At 38.0% G+C, this 18952-nt stretch overlaps 1 protein-coding gene across 1 annotated transcript in view; it reads left to right on the top strand.

Annotated features, from left to right (window-relative positions):
* The window catches only part of LOC101854936, a gene marked incomplete at both ends in the record, with an annotated part of 275129 nt that overhangs the window by 49479 nt on the left and 206698 nt on the right, over positions 1–18952 (top strand). Inside the window, 9 exon segments of the mRNA XM_013080473.1 lie at positions 140–154; positions 459–594; positions 1853–2046; positions 3108–3191; positions 4544–4651; positions 4948–5055; positions 5389–5572; positions 11630–11767; positions 12122–12239. Coding sequence (XP_012935927.1) covers positions 140–154; positions 459–594; positions 1853–2046; positions 3108–3191; positions 4544–4651; positions 4948–5055; positions 5389–5572; positions 11630–11767; positions 12122–12239 — 1085 coding nt within the window.

Consider the following 18952-nt stretch of genomic DNA (forward strand, 5'->3'; position numbering starts at 1 on the left):
AGTGAGAGAGTAAAAAATGTTCAAGTATTGACTCTGTGTGCTCATTTTTTTCTTGCATTAATCTTGTTTGTGCATGAGATGTCCGAGAACTTTCATCTACTTTAATGATGTATGTTTTATTTTTTCTCTTTCTCATCAGCTTGGAAAACCTCATGTGAGTATTGGGAGCTGACGTTGCAAACTTGTTTGTCTTTAGCTGTGTTGTGTCTGTGCTACAACTGAAAGACAAAAAAAAGCAGGATATGTTCATTTGATGATATGTTGTATATTCAGTTACAATATTTCTCAAGGTGTTCAAAATCATTTGTGATACACAAAATCTAATCTCTATTTTGTTAATGTTATACTGCTATGGATGACAAAGAAGAATTATAAAAAATTGACGTTTCTGATATCATAATTTATTGCTGCTTGTGGATTTCTCGACATGACCGGTATTTTCCACCTTTGTTTCACAGTGTTCCTGAGGTTTGAGATAGACAAAGACTTTGATGCCAGTGACAGCTGGGCTGTGGAGGTGGCTGTGAGAGCCAACATTTCGGAGAATCTTGAATCATTAAACTCGGAGTACAATGTTGCGGTCACCCATGTTCTGTAAGTCTGTGAAGATAGACTAATCCAAAAGTCTTAGGGAATGAGACGGAGAGACCTGGATTGTATCTCACTTTTGTGTGTTTAATCCCTTCAATGTCGCAGGTAAATAGGCCCCTGTGCTTGGGGAAATCCCATTAATCAAGGTGGATCTGGGTGACCCCACTCTACCTCCCATAACTTTTTTATTATGAATATTACCTCATGAATTTTTGCATGTACATTTTACATTGCACCACATTTCTATTGATATTATTTCAAGGGGATTTCATTGAGAGATGGATGGAGAAAATTTGGAGTTAGTAACACAATTCCAAAAACTACACCACCAAACAACATACAGCAACACTCATTCGAGTAATGATAAACTGAGATCCAAAAAAGGGGAATACATGTTGTGTGAGTGTCTGCAGGTACAGAGGAAGTGACAAGAGGCTTTTCCTACCTTATACAACACTTGTACAGTCCATATAGGCCTATGCATGTAAGCCCATTTGTGTTTACTGCCAACAAATCTTTTTATGCGGCAGATGTGTTCGATCTAGGCCTAGATTTAATCTTCTCTTTGAGCTAAAATCTGAATCTTTCACTTTCAAATGGGGGGAAAATGGAAAACATAAAGGGAAGGTACCTCAATAATAATTACAAGATTTTAGGAGTAACTTGCCTTATAATTGGTATCAAAACAACCTCTGTCATAGTCCTTTAAATTCAACGGTCCATAGGCACAGCGCTACTCGGTTCAAGCCCTTAAATTCTATGGGCACGACAGCGATAAGAGGTTAATGGGAGCATGGTAAAAATTAAGAAACCTGAATTACAGAGGGCAGTATGGAAAGACAGATAGCAAGAAAAAGTGCAAGAAGAATTTTGGAGCAGGAGATGAGGGACTGGTTGAGAAGAGGGAGTAGATTGGAACACATAATATTCACAGCATATTCAGAACTTAAGAGACTCTCTGAGATTCTAGCCAGGAGTTTGTTTTGTTGTTTAACTTTATTAAATGACCTATTTTGTTCCTTTCTTGTAACAATGATGTAAGAAAGGTAAGAAAAAAGTGGGCCAGGTAGTATCAAGGTGCTGCGTGCAGGTGTGAAGGTGTGCTGGGTGTATATTTTGCTGTTTGACATTTTGTGAAAATTAATAAGAGTTGTTGGGAAAAAAGTAGCCTGCTTGTGTTTTGCTGTTCATATTTTCCAAATATTGAACCAGAAAATTGTTGTGCATGACACACATTATGTTTGTGATTGGCCTCCTACAGACCAGGGAGCACTGTGGTCATCATTCGGGTGGATGCAGATGTTGACTGGGTGCAGTATCTGCTAGAGAGATACATCTACAAGTCGTTTCTGGAGCAGCCAGGTTCTATCTCAGTGAATGACACAGTGTACTTGGTTATGTCTGTGAAGATGTATGAAGATGAAAATGATGCTGTGATGGACCAGGGAGCATTGAGTAAGTACATAGTTTACTGATGAGGCTGGAAAGAAATGAGCTTGTTGTGAGCATAGTTTGGAGGAGGGAGGTGGTCCTCTTATGGTCTAGAGGTGTGGAATTCACCTCTCGGTCAATAAAAAACAAACCAGGTACTATTCCTGTCAAAGACAAACAAGTTTTCATCTCTAAAATGTTTCCCTTTGCTTTCCTCTCGTATTCTCTAGTCCTGTTACTTCATCTGCTCCATCAGCACTTTCTCTCCCCACCCCCCTCCCCCAAACTGGCTCATGCCTCCTCTTTGCTTTTCTTCCCATTACTCCTGACTCTTTCTACAGTTAACCATGGCTCCTTACTGCTGTCTTTCAGCCACACCTCTGATCTTAGGGCATGTAAGAAGATCTAATGCCTTGCCTTTCTGGATAAGGACAAAAAACTCTGGAGGTCTTGTGTTCAAGTTAAGCACATTAAAGATCCCTTATAGATTGATAAGAGTAGGAGGCTACACTCGCCATGCAGGCAACATTCACAATGAACTCTGACCAAAACTGAAGAACCTATAGTCGGAATAAGATAAATATTGAGAATCTTCGGAATGGGAATGTGGCTGCCTGACTTTATGAAGTAGGAACAAGGGAGCATATTCTCAAAATCAGTTACATTGCAGGTTGAAGAATCAACAGTCAGCCACCCTTGAGATCTAGCAGGTGAACACAAAAAAGAAAGAAGAAGAGCTTAGTTTCGTTTCAATCCAGACTACATTGAAGCCAAATATTGTAGAATTGACCGAGATGAAACTCTTGGGTAGATTGAGAGTGAGATTTTGTCCTACTGTGTATCCTCAGCCGACAGAGTAAGTAGTTTGACTTGTAGTGCCTTTTTCTGTGCTAGGCAGTCAGTTGTGCTTTCTATTAGACAACAGTGACTATTTTCACAGGTAAAAGACAGACTTCATATTGTCGTTTTATAAATTACATTGATAAATTTGTGACTTGCCTTTGTTGATATTTGTGTGAGTAACAAATGAAAAAGTTGGCTATGTATGAAGCAGAGAGTGACTGTCAATGCCCTTTCCATTCCAGAACTGCTCAGTGTTTGCTACATGGGTAACATATGTCCAGAAGGTTCCAGGTGTGTGGCTACTGACTCTCATCCAAAATGTGAAGGTAAGAGCAGAGCAGTGGCGGTGGGTAGTGAAGGGCTCATGGGCTTGAGCCCCCCCCCCTCCCCATCCCCCAACTCTATCCCAAAGCAAATGTAAATAATGAAATAAGCAATTGAAACTGTTATGATTGCACGCAATGAACACAGAGCTATCAACTTGGTGGCTTGCTCGTTTATCCAATCACTGTTGCCGCCGCTTACAACTATAGTAACCTTACAGTCAATCAAATGTCTTTAGGGCTCAGCAAAGGATGAGCCTGTTCCCACGGACCCTCATTAATGATATTTTTCTTGTAAAAAGGTTGAAGACTTTGAAAAAAAAATATCACTGCAAAGAGGGCTCATGCTGTCCTAGCCCTGACAATGGGGTGAAATTTTACGACACACTTTTCCCCAGTAACACAGTCACCTACGCTCCCATTGGACCTTTGTTAGGTGCAGTCTACTTTCCTCTACTACAAGGCCTAATCCAGTTCGTGGAGTGATGTGTATGCATGTTTGTGTGTTTGCCGCTGAGATTTAACTGTTATTAATTACATCAAGCCACTTTTGAGGCAACTTTTTCATCAGATGAAAATTAATTAGAGAAGTTTGGTGGGGAAATAGTTTCGTCCCCAGCATCAGGAAGAATTTAACGTAGAACAAAGAGAAGGAAGACAGAGGTGATTCTTCTCATTTGAATGGTTCTCAAAATGCCATGGCTCACCGTGAGTATTGAAAAATCACTGTTGTTTTGTTCTTATTGCTTTTTGTTTGGTGGTAAAGAAGTGAAAGCAGCCTAAGCCCCACCTAAATTTTGGTCCACCCACTGCCACTGGAGCAGAGGAATAGAAAAAAGTAAACCTGATGCCTTTTTTATCCATTGATCCGTTTATCCCTGGATCCATGTCAGCTTGTATCTACAAGGTGCTGCTGTCTGAACATGCAATCAGTATGTCTTTGTGATCATTTTATGTCCCCTTACTCAAATCATGTCATTTCCCCTCCATTTGCTAATTTTCAGATCTTGTCTTCTCTATCCTTTAAAATCCTTCCCATTGTAACAAATGGGATGTGTGGTGAAGAAATGATTGAAGAGAAAGGGCTTACTTCTCCCTCGATTTGTCAGATGAAAGAAAGTCACTTTGTGCCCCACTATTTACAAAACATAGGTTTTTGCAAGCTGCTGCCCCCCCCCCCCTCCTTTTTTTTCTCCAAAATAATTCCTAAAAAGCTAAACGGCAGCAAAAAGATGACAATACTAGGAGGACGGTGTGTGGGCAACCACAAAAACAAACATGAAAAGTGAAATGTGTGTAGATGTGCAATAATTGTTGATGAAAGCCATGACTTTGCTAAATGCCTGTTTCGTCAGTGCCATGTGACTATGGAGAGTTCCGTGAGAGGGATGCAGGCTGTGAGATGTGTCCTAACGGAACCACGACACTGGTCCAAGAAGCAATATCCCGACACATGTGTGTCCGTGAGTAGGCCTACTTATCCGTGTACACTTGTGGTTTTGTTGTTGAAGTGGAAAGTTCTACTGGATTCAGAATCAGCTGCCAGATACATGTAAATCTGTTTATGTTTCTATGTGCTCCCGTCTCTCAGTTTGGTTTTTGCCTGGCAGTATGAGAAAATAGTACTAATGTAAAGTTGCTCCTGACATAGAAAGCCAGATCAACATGCTATTTTTGCAGGACTGGATGGAATAATACGTGCTGTTAGGAAGAAGAGGCATGGATAAATTCAGATTGTTTTCATGTCATATGTCCTCAGGCAACTGTTCATTGGGCCAGGTGTTGAGTCTGGAAACTTTAGAGTGTCAAGACTGCCCAGATGGTTTCTACCCAGACTCTGATCCTCCTGTGTGCTATGTCAACTCCAGTAAGTTCCAAGGCAGTCAATGTTTCCTGAGACTGAGAAATAGACAAAGTAGCCATGACAGTTGTGTAGAACCTGTGTTCCTGTCTTTGGGATTGCATGGATAGCATTCCTCCCCATAGTGCAAGTGTAGAGCTGGCTTTATTTATTCCTTTTACTTTAATAGTACAATACAATTCCTTATCAACATTAAACCCTTTGCCTGATAAAGGAAAGTGGTTTTCTTTGTTTCTGAAATATGCTTTTGACAAAGTATTAGTTTGGATGGGTGGATGATGATGATGAAACCTTTGGATGAACTGACTTGATGGCTGAATGCTTTTCTTGCTCTGACAGCGCTACCTGTTGAAAATCGCAGGATGGACATCCACATGACAGTAACACTTGTGATCAACAGATGTGATGAAGAAAACACTTACTTCAGCAAAGCCAATATCACTCATGGGCTCAAGGACATTGCCAGAGGAATGATCGCTGCAAGATTTTACAAGTACCAGGATTTGTCAAGAACTATATACCTGTGAGTTTGCTGGGGGGTTTTTTATGCGAAGATATTCTTTTTGTCTTTTTTTATTTTGGCAAGTTGAACGGGAGGAGCGACCTTCTTGGTCCATTTCCTATGCTTGTTGCCTGAGATCAAATCTAAGTAGGCCTACAAACATAAGTTAGGCATACAAAAATCTCTTGATACGTGCTTTTAAGTTTGCATAGCTACAGCGGTTACTAGATAAATGACCGCCATCTTGAAAATAACCAATGAATTTCAATTCCCTTAGGCTTTCTTATTTATGACCAAATTTGACCAAATTTGGGGAGTGTATACCTGAACCAGTCCCTATCAATGTAACAGCAAGTTCTTTTCAATAAATGTAAAAAAAAAAAGTTGAGAATTTCAAATTTATGTAAACCTTTTCTAAGTTTAGGTTGTGTAATCGTTTGCCAATGATGGAAAAGCGTTATTTTTTACATAAGTATCTCTCTGTTACATATATGGCAGCCTTGTTTCATGAAAGTTTCATGTCAAAAGGATAAAAATTAAGGAAGGAGTAGGGGAAAACTAAAAAAAAACAACATTTTGACAAAAACAACAGTTATTATGAAAATTAATCATATTTTAACCCTCTGTCATGTTTTTAAAGGCAATATACAACGAGAATAAAGATTTTCTGAATTGTCTCCTTGCTAATTTTTTACAAAGAACTGGTTGATCTTAAAAAATCAGCCAACATCTCAATTTGCATAGCTTGCCACAAAATCGGCCAAACTGAGGGTCATTACCTCCCGTTAATGTGGTGAGTTAACTCATTCGCTACGCCGAGCCGTGGGCAGCGGCGCTGTGAAAGTGATTTCCATACGCCAAGCCACCCTCGTGAGCTCGAGAGCGGATCTATAATTCTAGCTTAGATTTTATTCCAATCCACATATCTATGTTAAAATAAAGGTTACAATATAACATTGACTTCCGGATCAAGAATTTTCACCGAATATCGGAAATTTTGATTCAGTTTTGAATCACAATTTCGAAGTTTATGCGACTTTGTTTTATCGCAATCCCCAAATTATAGCCCAGACACCAGTCCTAGTACTTTTACACAACAAAATGTATCATTGTTTTTCTCCCTAAAGAAATGTAGGACTCTTCTTTAGAAAAGTGATACTATTGGACACAAATTGCCTGTGGTCTGTTATTGAGAAATCAATATTTTTCAGTGCTAGTTCTTGGTCAAGATCTAAATTGGTTTGTGAATGCATCTTGTCCTTTTTTCAAGATTTAAAAACATTTATTTTTCAATATATCAGACGTTATGATCCAAATGTACGAATTTTATGGAACGTACATAAACACTGCAAATTTTTCAATATTTTCCAATTCTATATTCATTTATGGTTATTTTGATGTATCTTTTGACAAGGTGCAAACATATTTTTTGAGTTTCACCAAAGAATATTGATTTTTTTAATTTTCAAATTTTATCTGCATCCAAGTAAAATTGTTTTGCATATTCTCCTCTTACTGGAACCAAAGTTGAGAAATACAAATACACAAATAAACATTACAGATGTATTCAACAAACCATACTGAAAATTTTGGAACATAATATGTTGATATTTATTGGAATTTGTGGTCCCAAAGCCTGGGAGCAAAGAAAATGCCCAGAAGACTGGCAGAAAGCCATAGTGGTACCATTATGTAAAAAAAAAAAGGCAACAAATGCGACTGCACAAAATACAGAGGCATTTCCTTGATAAGCCACTCAGGGAAAATATGTGCAAACATACTAGAGCAGTGCATAAGACCTATTTTAGAGAGAAATCTGAGCAAAGCTCAGTTTGGATTTCGAAAGGGAAGAGGATGCACGGATGCTGTATTCGTGTTACGACAGATATGCGAGAAAACAATCGAACACAACAAAGAATCCAACATCGTCTTTATAAACCAGGAGAAGGCTTTTGACAGAGTGAACCATGCAAAACTCTGGAAGACACTCGAAAAGTATGGCGTCAGAGGACAAATGTTAGATAATATCAGAGCTCTATATACCAACAGCAGAAGCTCACTAAGAACAAAGGAAGGCAATACAGACTGGTTCAAAGTAAGATCTGGAGTACGACAGGGATGCATTCATCTCCCCTCATGTTTATAATATATAATACACTTAGCGTCAATAAAAACAAGACACATTTTAATTGCGTGTTTCATGAAAAGTCGAAAAATTTGAGCTGAAATTTTCTACACATGATTGTGAACACTTGACGCTCCTGATCAGCCTGCATTTATGATCAGGAGCCCAGTTAATAAAGCTCAGGTCTTGTTTTGTTAAAAACCGTGTTTTGTCATTTTTCTCGAACGTTTATGTTTTTTAAAATTTTATTTTATGGGTTTAACACATCTTTTATCTGTAGCCGAGAATAAAACGCTAAAAGTTTCATTTCAAAACTTCTAAATCTAAAGATACAGCATGCCGCGTTTAACGAACGAAGAACGCAATCAGTCTGTTGGTATGCTGAGGGCCAATACGCCAGTAGCGAATGTTGCAAGGACCTTCAATGTGACAAGAGACACGATATATCGACTAATGAATCGTTTGCAGACGTCTGGATCCGTGCAGGATGGTCCCTTGACAGGTCGTCCTAGAGCTACCACACCAGCCCATGACTAGTACATTCGGGTCTTGCACCTACGAGATCGCTTCCGGCCTGCTACCAAGACAGTCAGGGAGTTGACGGGACGGAGAACCATATGTGCCCCGACTGTGCGCCGACGCCTCAGAGCTCAAGGTCTCATTCCTAGACGTATCCGCCTGCTCCCGAGGCACCGCCGAGTCAGACTCAACTGGGCCCGCCTGCACCGACGATGGATTTTGAGACAGTGGGATAATGTGATGTTCACAGATGAGTGTCGTTTCCAACTGCAAAGCAATGATGGAAGGCAGCATGTCTACAGAAGGATTAATGAACGTTTCTCTAACAGTTGTGTGAGTTCAGTTGGAGATAGGCATTGTGTCATGGCCTGGGGTGGGATAACCAGCACCGGCCGCACATACCTCGTTTTCATCAACGGGAACCTCACCGCCAGACGCTACATTGATGAAATCATTCGCCCGCACGTCCTCCCGTTCTTGGCTCGCAATGGAAACACCATATTCCAACAGGACAATGCTCCAGCTCACCGTGCCCCCCTAACCACAAACTTTTTTATCATCAACAATGTGAATGTTCTCAATCCATGGCCGGCTTTGAGTCCGGATCTGAACCCCATCGAACATCTTTGGGATATGATGAAAAGGCAGCTCAGAGCCCTTAGACCTCAGCCGGTCACCTTGGATCAGCTACGTACTGCATTTACAAACATATGGAACAACATTCCACAGCATTCCATACAAAGACTTGTGCGAACCATGCGGCAGAGGTGCACCGAAGTCGCCAATGCCCATGGTGGCTATACGCGGTATTAACTGTGACTTTTCATTTTAGGGTATACAATTAAAAGATCAAATTTCAGGTAATAAAGTTCATTTTAAAAAATTGTTTTTTGTGTAATTGATTTGTAAAATGTTCAAACCTTCCTTATAGAGAGATTGTTTCTGGTTAAAATCAGTCTTTCAATACAAAAAACACTAAAAAAGGGGTGTCTGGTTTTTTTAAACGCCAAGTATATATACTGAAAGCTATTAAAAATGCAACATTTCAAAAAGTTATTAAAAAGCCAAATATGCTCTGATGGTCACAATTTTTGGAGACACAAGTGAGTAGTTGTAAGTCCACACACCCATGCACGATTTTTGCTTTTTCCATGAGTACTTTTCATCACAATACACCAAACTATGCTTTAGTAAAATGTGTTCATTAGTTGCTATATTATAAAAAAATACAAAATTACCAGGTAGCTGACCCATAGCTCATTCCAAACAAAAGTCCTAACTTTTTAAAAATCTATTTTTTATATTTCTTTCATTACAAGACTCCTCAACTTAGCGAAGCTGATTGCAACTTTTGCTTCCGCCTTATTCATGGTGGAAAATCTGCCTAAGAAGCAGCGATATGGCTAAAATGCAGTGCTTGTATTGGTCTCGACTTATATAAAGATTTTAGCACTCTTGAAATGTCCAGGAGGGGTCAAGAATAGGACAGTCTCGAGTGACCGGCCATGATCAACTGAGGCAGATTTTGATGTCGCATCTGCGAAATCGTTTCGTTTCTCAAAAGTAGCAGCTCAAGGCATGCACGGAGTGCGGGAAAATGTTTATGTCATCAGTGTGAGGCGCGGAACAGTAAGTACAGGACTTAAATCAAGAACGCCTTATTAAAGACTGCAATTAACGAAGCCGCAACAACAGCGCCGTCTTCACGGTGCCAAACAGCACAAAGAAAAAATCAGAATCTCTCAGTCATCCAACACGACACTCCTGCCCTTGCACTGCCCATTTAGAAAACAACACAGATTCTGGAAGATCATAACATGAATGTCATGGACTGGCCAGTGTATGTACTCGACATGGCTCCAACAGCACATGTATGGGATGAACCGCAAAGTGTGTTCCGATTTGTGAAAATATAGCTATTGGAAGATTACGCTGCCGCGAAAGTGGGACAGAATTTCTCAACAAAACGTTGAAAATGTTATAAAATCCTTGCGAAGAAGTGTTTTGGTCTGTTTAGATGTTAATGATGGCCAAACAATTTGCTTGTAAAGTTACCTGGCGGTCCGATGCGTCGGGTCTGTCAGGGGGCCCCCGTCCAAGATAGGTGTTGCCTCGTCGTGGTCCTGAGTTCTACTGAATACCTCAGTGAGTCTCTCAGACGATGTCTCTATTTTTCGCGCCGGGCTCTTGACGTCATCCAAGGGCGTGCCACTCCCCTAATTATCTAGTTCCCACAGTAAAGATAAGAGTCATGTCCCTTGACATCACATTTACTAAGGGTACAAGATCTTTATTGAGCTTCGATTTGTGTTTTTCTGCAAATTTGTTTTAAGGGGGTACGCCGAGAGAATGTATCGAAATCATTTATGTATGTATCAAAATAGTTCACATTTGTTTGAAATTGAATGAACTTAAAAAAACAAACTTCTTTTGATTTATATTCATTTGATACAGACGTGGTCAGACTATGTGAACGAAGTGTTGCGTTTTTAATGGCGTTCAGTATATATGGACGCAAGACGCAAACCAAAGCCCAGAAAGCCTAAATAAATTTCTGTTGGCAGACGACCAATGTCTTATTCATCATGACCAACAAAGCATGTGAGAAATTCAACATGAAAATAAGCACATCGAAAACAGAAGTTATGAAAGTGAGCCAAAACCATAGTCCCCTGAACATCCATGTCAATAGTAAACAACTGAAACAGGTGAAGAAGTTAAAATATCTTGGCAGCACTTTTGTTGAAAACGGGTCCAAAGACAGAGAAATAGAAATGCAAACACAAAAAGCCAACGCTGTCACCTACCAGCTCGCACCCCTCCTGTCTCATCCAAACATCTCCATGGACACAAAGAGACAGCTTATCACCTCAATATTCATACCAACATTATGTTATCAGTGCCAGACCTGGACAGAGGATAAAGAAGTAAAGTAAAAGTAAGTAAAGACATGTGAACTGCGCGCTAGTCACCATCTCATGTCACCCCCCAGAAAAAAAATTGTCCACAAGCCGAAAATAATACGTAGCGAATGAGTTAAAAGTAGGTGTGTACGACATCGTACAGCTTCATGTATTGTTTTTGTCATTGGTTGTAGACAGAAGCTAGTGTGCATACAGAATTAATGTATTTTCCTTCTGTGCACTATTCTCTTTTTCAGAAATGAATAAATTTCTTCGTATCAATTGAAGTTTTCGGGTCTCAAAGCAATATGCATTAGACTTCAAGTATGTGATGAATGCTTTGCTATTTTTGCTCCTTCTAGAGAAACACTTTTCTCCATTTTGTTTAAACTTAAAATGAGTAAGAGGACAAGGTTTGAAGAAGATTAATTATTCATTGTTAGTTGAAGAGCAGCGTGGTAAAATGTGTCTGTGGCAGTGTTCTTAGTGTCCTTACTAAGAAAGTTATTTGTACAATATGATTCCCCACAGTGGTCTGTGTGAGCCAGAGTGTGTGAACATTCTCTCTGGCCCTCTGAATGAGAAGGAAGTGTGTGTCCCAGACTGTGGAGGGACTACCCCCTGTGACCGTTTCCTGAGCAAAGTCAGTGTACAAGTCTACAATGCCTGGTGAGAAGTGAACCTTTGGTCTTGCAGCTCTCAAGTGACTGGGTAGAAAAAGACTGTGTCTTGTTGCTTTGAGGTGGTTTTTGCATCCACTGATATTTTATTAATTTTTATTGAGATAACTGCTGTAAACAAAGACTTTTTCTGTTACCGTGATGTGCTGTTGTGAAAATAATTTCTTTTTCCTTTTTCCATGATGTGATTTTATTGTAATGTTATGTTTTCCTGCTACCTTGAGACGGTTTTGCTGTGTACCAATAATTTTGTCTTTGTTGCCAGGAAGCGGTGTTGCAGTGGACAGACATTGTTTGTATTGGTATGTGGAGTGTAAAAGTGTGGGGTTTTTCTTACCCGCAGGGAGCTGGCACAGTCACAGACAGCATCAAGACATAACCGTAGCAGTGTTGATGTTCTACTGGAACACTTTTATGACCTGACTCCACTTTACGAAATTTCCTACTCTGAGCCAGAATTTGTAAGTAAAATAGCTGTGATGTGCAGCTAGCTTTCATGTTATTGTATATATAAACTATAAGGTATGACATAAAGTTTTCTATAAATGTTGGAGATGTTAAGGTAAGTACGAAAGATAATAAGAAACATTAATGAAAATACTACTAGATGGAAATAGTTAGGCCTAATGAGAACTGTAATTTTTAAGTGAAGTGCCCTTTGGAAGAATGGCTCTTTTAACTCATTCGCTACGCCGAGCAGTGGGGGGCAGCGCGGCTAAATATCCGTCAGTACGCTAAGCCGCCTCCGGCGGCGCGAGAACCGATCTTCAATTATAGCTTAGATTCTATTCCAATCCACATATCCATGATAAAATAAAGGTCATAATATAATGTTAACTTCCGGGTCAAGCATCTCCACTGAAAATCTGAAATTTAGATTCAGTTTTGAAACGCGATTTCGTAGTTTATTCGACTGTTTTATCGCGGTGACAAAATTATAGCTTTTTGTAATTTTACACAACAAAATCTATCATTATTTTGCCCACTAAATAAGTGTAGGACTCTTTTTTTATAATATTGATACGATTGGACTCATATTGCCAATGCACTGTTATTGAGAAATCAATATTTTTGAGTGCTAGATCTAGATCTAGATCTAAATAGTCAAAATATTTTTTTCTCCCCAAAATCACTACTTTTTGATGAAATTACTTAAAAAAGTGCCACTCAAGACATGTATAGGTTTATTCCACATGCAATTCTGAATAATTCCATATAAGATACGAGAGGATTTTTTTTCTGTTTGTGATCGTTTTTCAAACTTCTAAAATTTTTTATTTTTTTTTCAATATCGGATGTTATGTTCAAAATGTACAAATATTATGGAATGTAGGTAAATAATTGCAAACTTTTCAATATTTTCCAGTTCTATTTTGATTTATGGTTATTTTGATGTATCATTTGACTAGGTGCAAACATATTTTTTGAGTTTCACCAAAGATTATAAATTTTTTATTTTCAAATTTTATCCGCATCCAATCAAAACTGTGTTGCCTAATCGTCTCTTACAGGAACCAAAGTTGAAAAATACATAAATAAACATTACAGATGTATTCTACAAGCCATACTGAAAATATTGGTATATAATACGTTGATATTTATTTGAATTTGTTGCCCCAAAGACCTTTTAACTGCCCACTAGTCATCATCTCTTTCGCTCTCCCCCCCAAAAAAGTTCGTCCACAAGCCGAAAATAATACGTAGCGAATGAGTTAAGACTCAGTTGGATGTTTTGAACATTGGGTGTGATGTTGCTTGACAGATGGAGAATATATGTGAGGCAGCGTCGGGGTGAAATTAGGCACTCGTCAAAATAATCAAAGTGAAGAAACTGGCATTTTTCTGCCGGTTTGTGAATTTTTATTAAATTTTTGTTTTGTGGCTCAAAACCTTTCATGCCCATTAACTCATTCGCTACGCCGAGCTGTGGGCAGCGGCACGAAGTGTCTTCCGTACGCCAAGCCGACCACGACGGCTCAGGAACCGATCTATAATTCTAGCTTAAATTTTATTCCAATCCACATATCCTTGTTAAAATAATGGTTATAATATAACATTGATTTCCCGGTCAAGCGTTTCCACCAAAAATCAGAAGTTTAGATTCAGTTTTGAATCGCCATTTCGAAGTTTATGCGACTTTATTTTATCGCTCTGCCGAAATTATAGCTCAGGCACCAGTCTTATAGTACTTTAATACAACAAAATGTATCATTATTTTGCTCACTAAAGAAATGTAGGACTCCTCTTTTGAATATTGATACTATTGGACTCAAATTGCCAGTGATCTGTTATTGAGAAATCAAAATTTTTAAGTGCTAGATGTAGGTCTAGATCTAAATTGTCCCAAAAAAATGTTTCTCCCCGAAATCACTATTTTTGGGTGAAATTACACTGAAAGTAACTAAGACATGTATAAGTTTATTCCAAATGCAATTTTGAATAATTTCATATAAGATACGAGTGCTTTTTTCTGTTTGTGAATGCATTTTGTCATTTTTTCAAGATTATAAAATTTTTAATATCGGATGTTATGATCCAAATGTACACATTTTATGGAATGTATTTAAATAACTGCAATTTTTTCAATATTTTCCTCTTCTATTTTCATTTATGGATATTTTGAAGTATCTTTTTACTAGGTGCAATCATATTTTTTTAGTTTCACCAAAGATTATTAACTTGATTAATTTTATGGTTATATTTTAAAATTTTATCGGCATATGATTTTATAAGAATGGATGAAATGTATAACACCACACGTATAAAAAAGATAAAAAGCATTATAAACGACCCGTCACACCCCTTTTCCACACAAATTGTAAGATCACGCAGCGGCAGATATGTACCTCCAAAAATAAAGAAAGAAAGATATAAAAGAAGTTTTTTACCATCTAGCATAAGGCTTTTGTCAGAATGAGCATAGATGTGTGTTGCTCTTAGAGTATGTATCTGTATATAACTCCAAAGGTCTAGTATTTAAATTCCTGCATGTGGTTGAATGATGCATTTGATATAAATGTACATTTTGTCAGCTTTACTTCTCCTTTCATATTGAATTTTAATGAGAGTAATATATATGATTTAAATTTTTTAATGTAGGCCTATACCTGCATGTGTTTTTAGGGTCCTGTACAGCCAAGGAACATTTCCCTCTGGGATAATAAAGTACTATCTTATCTTATCTTAAATTGTGTTGTATAATCACCTCATACAGGAACCAAAGTTGAAAGATACACAAATAAACATTACAGATGTATTCTACAAACCATAGGCCTACTGAAAATTTTGGTATATAATATATTGATATTTATTTGAATTTGTGGCCCCAAAGACGTGTGAACTGTCAGTCACCATGGCATCTCATTTCACTCTACCGAAAAAAAATTCGTCCACAAGCCGAAAATAATATGTAGCGAATAAGTTAAAGAACACAATATTTCTGTGTAGATTTTACTGAAAAACCATGATTAAAGGCACCAAAAAAAAATTAAGTTTCCACGGACTCTCAAGCTAAGGAAATAACTCATCCCACTAATTTTACCTCTGAAACCAGGTGAGCTCCACAATATTTCGACTTCTATTTAAGATAAATGGATAATGTTTTCATCCTAAGACAGACAAATGAACAATAAGCTTTAACTCACTCGCTACATATTATTTTCGGCTTGTGGACGAATTTTTTTCGGGAAGGCGAAATGAGATGATGACTAGTACGCAGTTCAAAGGTCTTTAGGGCCACAAATTCAAATAAATATTAACATATTATACACCGAATTTTTCAGTATGATTTGTAGAATACATGTATAATGTTTATTTGTGTATTTTTCAACTTTGGTTCCTGTAGGAGGCGATAATGCAACACAATTTTGCTTGGATGCGGATAAAATTTGAAATTAAAAAATCAACCGTCTTCGGTGAAACTAAAAAAATATGTTTGCACCGAGACAAATGATACATCAAAATAACCATAAATGAACATTGAACTGGGAAATATTGAACAATTTGTAGTTATTTATATACATTCCATAACATTTGCACATTTGGATCGTGATATCCGACATTGAAAAAAAAACAACAAAAATTTTATAATCTTGAAAAATGAACAAGATGCATTCACAAACAGAAAAAGGCACTCGTATCATATATGGAATTATTCAGAATTACATTTGGAATAAACCTACACATGTCTTGAGTGGTACTTTTTGTGTAATTTCACAAAAAATAGTGATTTTTGGGAGAAAAAAATAATTTGACAATTTAGATCGAGATCTAGATCTAGCACTGAAAAATATTGATTTCTCAATAACAGAGCCATGGCAATTTGAGCCCAATTGTATCAATATTCTAAAGAAGAGTCCTACATTTCCTAAGTGTGCAAAATAATGATATATTTTATTGTGTAAAAGTAGTAAGACTGGTGTCTGGGCTATAATTTGAGCACCGCGATAAAACAAAGTCGCATAAACTTCGAAATTGTGTTTCAAAACTGAATCAAAACTTCCGATTTTCTGTGGAAACGCTTGACCCGGAAATCAACATTATATTATGACCTTTATTTTAACATGGATATGTGAATATTGGAATAGAATCTAAGCTAAAATTGAACCTCGGTTCTCAAGCCGTCGGGGACGGCTTAGCGCACTGACGGCACTTTAGCCGCGCCGCCCCCCCCCACGGCTCGGCGTAGCGAATGAGTTAAGATGATACCAACAACCCTACATGCCTTAAAAATTGACGAGAGCCTGATTCGAGGCACTCGTCAAAATAATGAAATTGAAGAAACTGACATTTGAGCAATTTTCATAGGATTTTATACTTTTTGCTCAGCACCTTTTATATCCATGTAAAAACATATTCCTGCATCCATTTTACTGAAAAAAGTTGATTAAAGACAAAAAAAATTGTACATTTGCAGTTTCCATGGACACTCGAGCTTTGGAAATCACCAAAGTTTTGGTAGCTATTTTCTCGCTAATTTTACTTCGGACAACAGGCGACCACCCACTTCCCTTAAGTGCAAATACCTCAACCTCTGTTCAAGACAGAAGAGTATTTTAAAAAAATCAAATGCAGAGCAAATAGACAGGTTTTAAGATAATACCAATAACTCCCTCTGCTAAAAAACTGACGAGCGTCTGATTCGGTAACGACGCTGTGGAATCAGGCGCTGGTCAATTTTTGGGCACAGAATGAAGTTACTGTTATCACTTTAACTCTTTACTGTCTATTACTGATTTCCCTATTTCGCCGTAATTTATTTCTGAAATTACTCAGATGTTTGGAGTGACATTTTCTTAAAAAATGCATCCCACAAGCATAAAATTTTTTGTATCATTTTAAAGGTAGTGTACATTATAAATTTTATGGTGTTTTGTGGGTTTGTCCTCGTATTTTTGCATGTTATTAGGTGAGGAAGGGATCGCAAATTTGATCAAATAATTTTAAATTTTCATCAGAAACATCTGATTTGAGTCAGACCAATTTAAATCTTGATCGTAATCATCATCTGATGAATCTAACACCATATCAGCAGCTTCAAATGCGTCTATAAAACAAGCTGGCGTCTTTCTCTTACTAGCACTGCGCTCCATCGCGTTTTACGCAAGTCACTAGATCTAGCCTCAAGTCTGAAAAAAATGCGCTATTCTGTTATTTGACGTCTAATTTGCCTTCTAACGGGGGAAAACGCATCTTATGTTGCATCCAAATTTTTAGAGAAAATGGATAAACTACAGTAGTTGCCGAAAATAGGACTGCTGTAACATAAAAACTACCGCAAACATGTACGATGATGTAAAATGAGACATGTCGTGAATCAAGGCTCCCATCGTCGTGCCAGCGGAATGCGAAAAGGGAATTGACGCTCCTATCGTCACTCCGATGGTAAAGAGTTAAAGTTTGTTTATTTGTCTTGCTTTCGATAAAAAAACAACCCATCTGTATTGAATAGAAGTCAAGATTTTTGCAAATGAACAAGGTAGGGGTGACCTGGTTTCAAAGGCATAATTGGCGAGAAAATGGTCGCCAAAGTTTGGTGATTTCCATAGCTTGAGAGTACTTGGAAATTGGAAATTTGTATATTTTTTGGTGCCTTTCATCAACGTTTTTCAGTACCACACAGAAATGTGTCTTTAACCTCTTCGCTGCCACGCCCGTAGAATTTACCGGCCTGAATCGTGTAGTGTTGTGCAAATGGCCTGTAGAATTTACAGGACTGTGACCGAGGTTGTTTTGATACCAATTATACGGGAAGTTGCTGCTAAAATCTTGTAATTATTATTGAGGTACCTTTCCTTTAAGTTTACCTCCATTCCTCCCCCCCTCCCTCCCCCCCCCTCCCCACCCCGATTTGAAAGTGATAGATTCACATTTTAGCTCGAAGAGAAGATATACACATCTAGATCTAGATACCACACAAAAATGATTTACTGGCAGTAAACACAGATGGGCTTACATGTATATATATATGGATTGTACGAGCTTTGTATAAGGTGGGAAAAGCCTCTTATGTCACTTCTTCTTTACCTGCAAACACTCACACAACATGTTTTCCCTTTTTAAAAAACTCAGTTTATCATTACTTGAACGTGTGTTGTGTATATTATGTTGTTTGGTGTTGTTGTTTTTGGCTTCATGTTACTAACTCCAACTTTTCTCCACCTATCTCTCAATAAAATCCCCCCAAAATCATATCAATAGAAATGTGGGTCTCTTTGTAGAATGTAGCCTACATGCAGAAATTTTTGAGGAATTACTCATAAATAAAAAAGTTATGGGAGAGAGTTGGGTCACACTTAAGCAGTGGCGGTGGGTATTGGAGGGATCACAGGCTTGAGTTTCATTCCCCATCCCCCAACTCTATCCAAAAGCAATTAAAAATAATGAAATAAGCAGTTGAAACTGTTATGATCGCACGCAAGGAACACAGAGTCATCAACTTGGTGGCTTGCTCGTTTATCCAATCACTGTTGTCACCGCTTACAACTATAGTAACCTAACAGCCAGAGTTTGTCGACTTCCATAGTTTGAGAGTACTTGAAAACTTAAAATTTACTTTTTTTTGGTGCCTTTCATCAACGTTTTTCAGTAATGTCCACACAGAAATGTGTCTTTAAATAGACATAAAGGGTGTTGAGCAAAAAAAACAAAAATTTAGTAGAAATTGCCCAATTAT

The sequence above is a fragment of the Aplysia californica genome, unplaced genomic scaffold (assembly GCF_000002075.1).
Source record: "Aplysia californica isolate F4 #8 unplaced genomic scaffold, AplCal3.0 scaffold00088, whole genome shotgun sequence".
In the NCBI taxonomy this organism is placed as follows: domain Eukaryota; kingdom Metazoa; phylum Mollusca; class Gastropoda; order Aplysiida; family Aplysiidae; genus Aplysia; species Aplysia californica.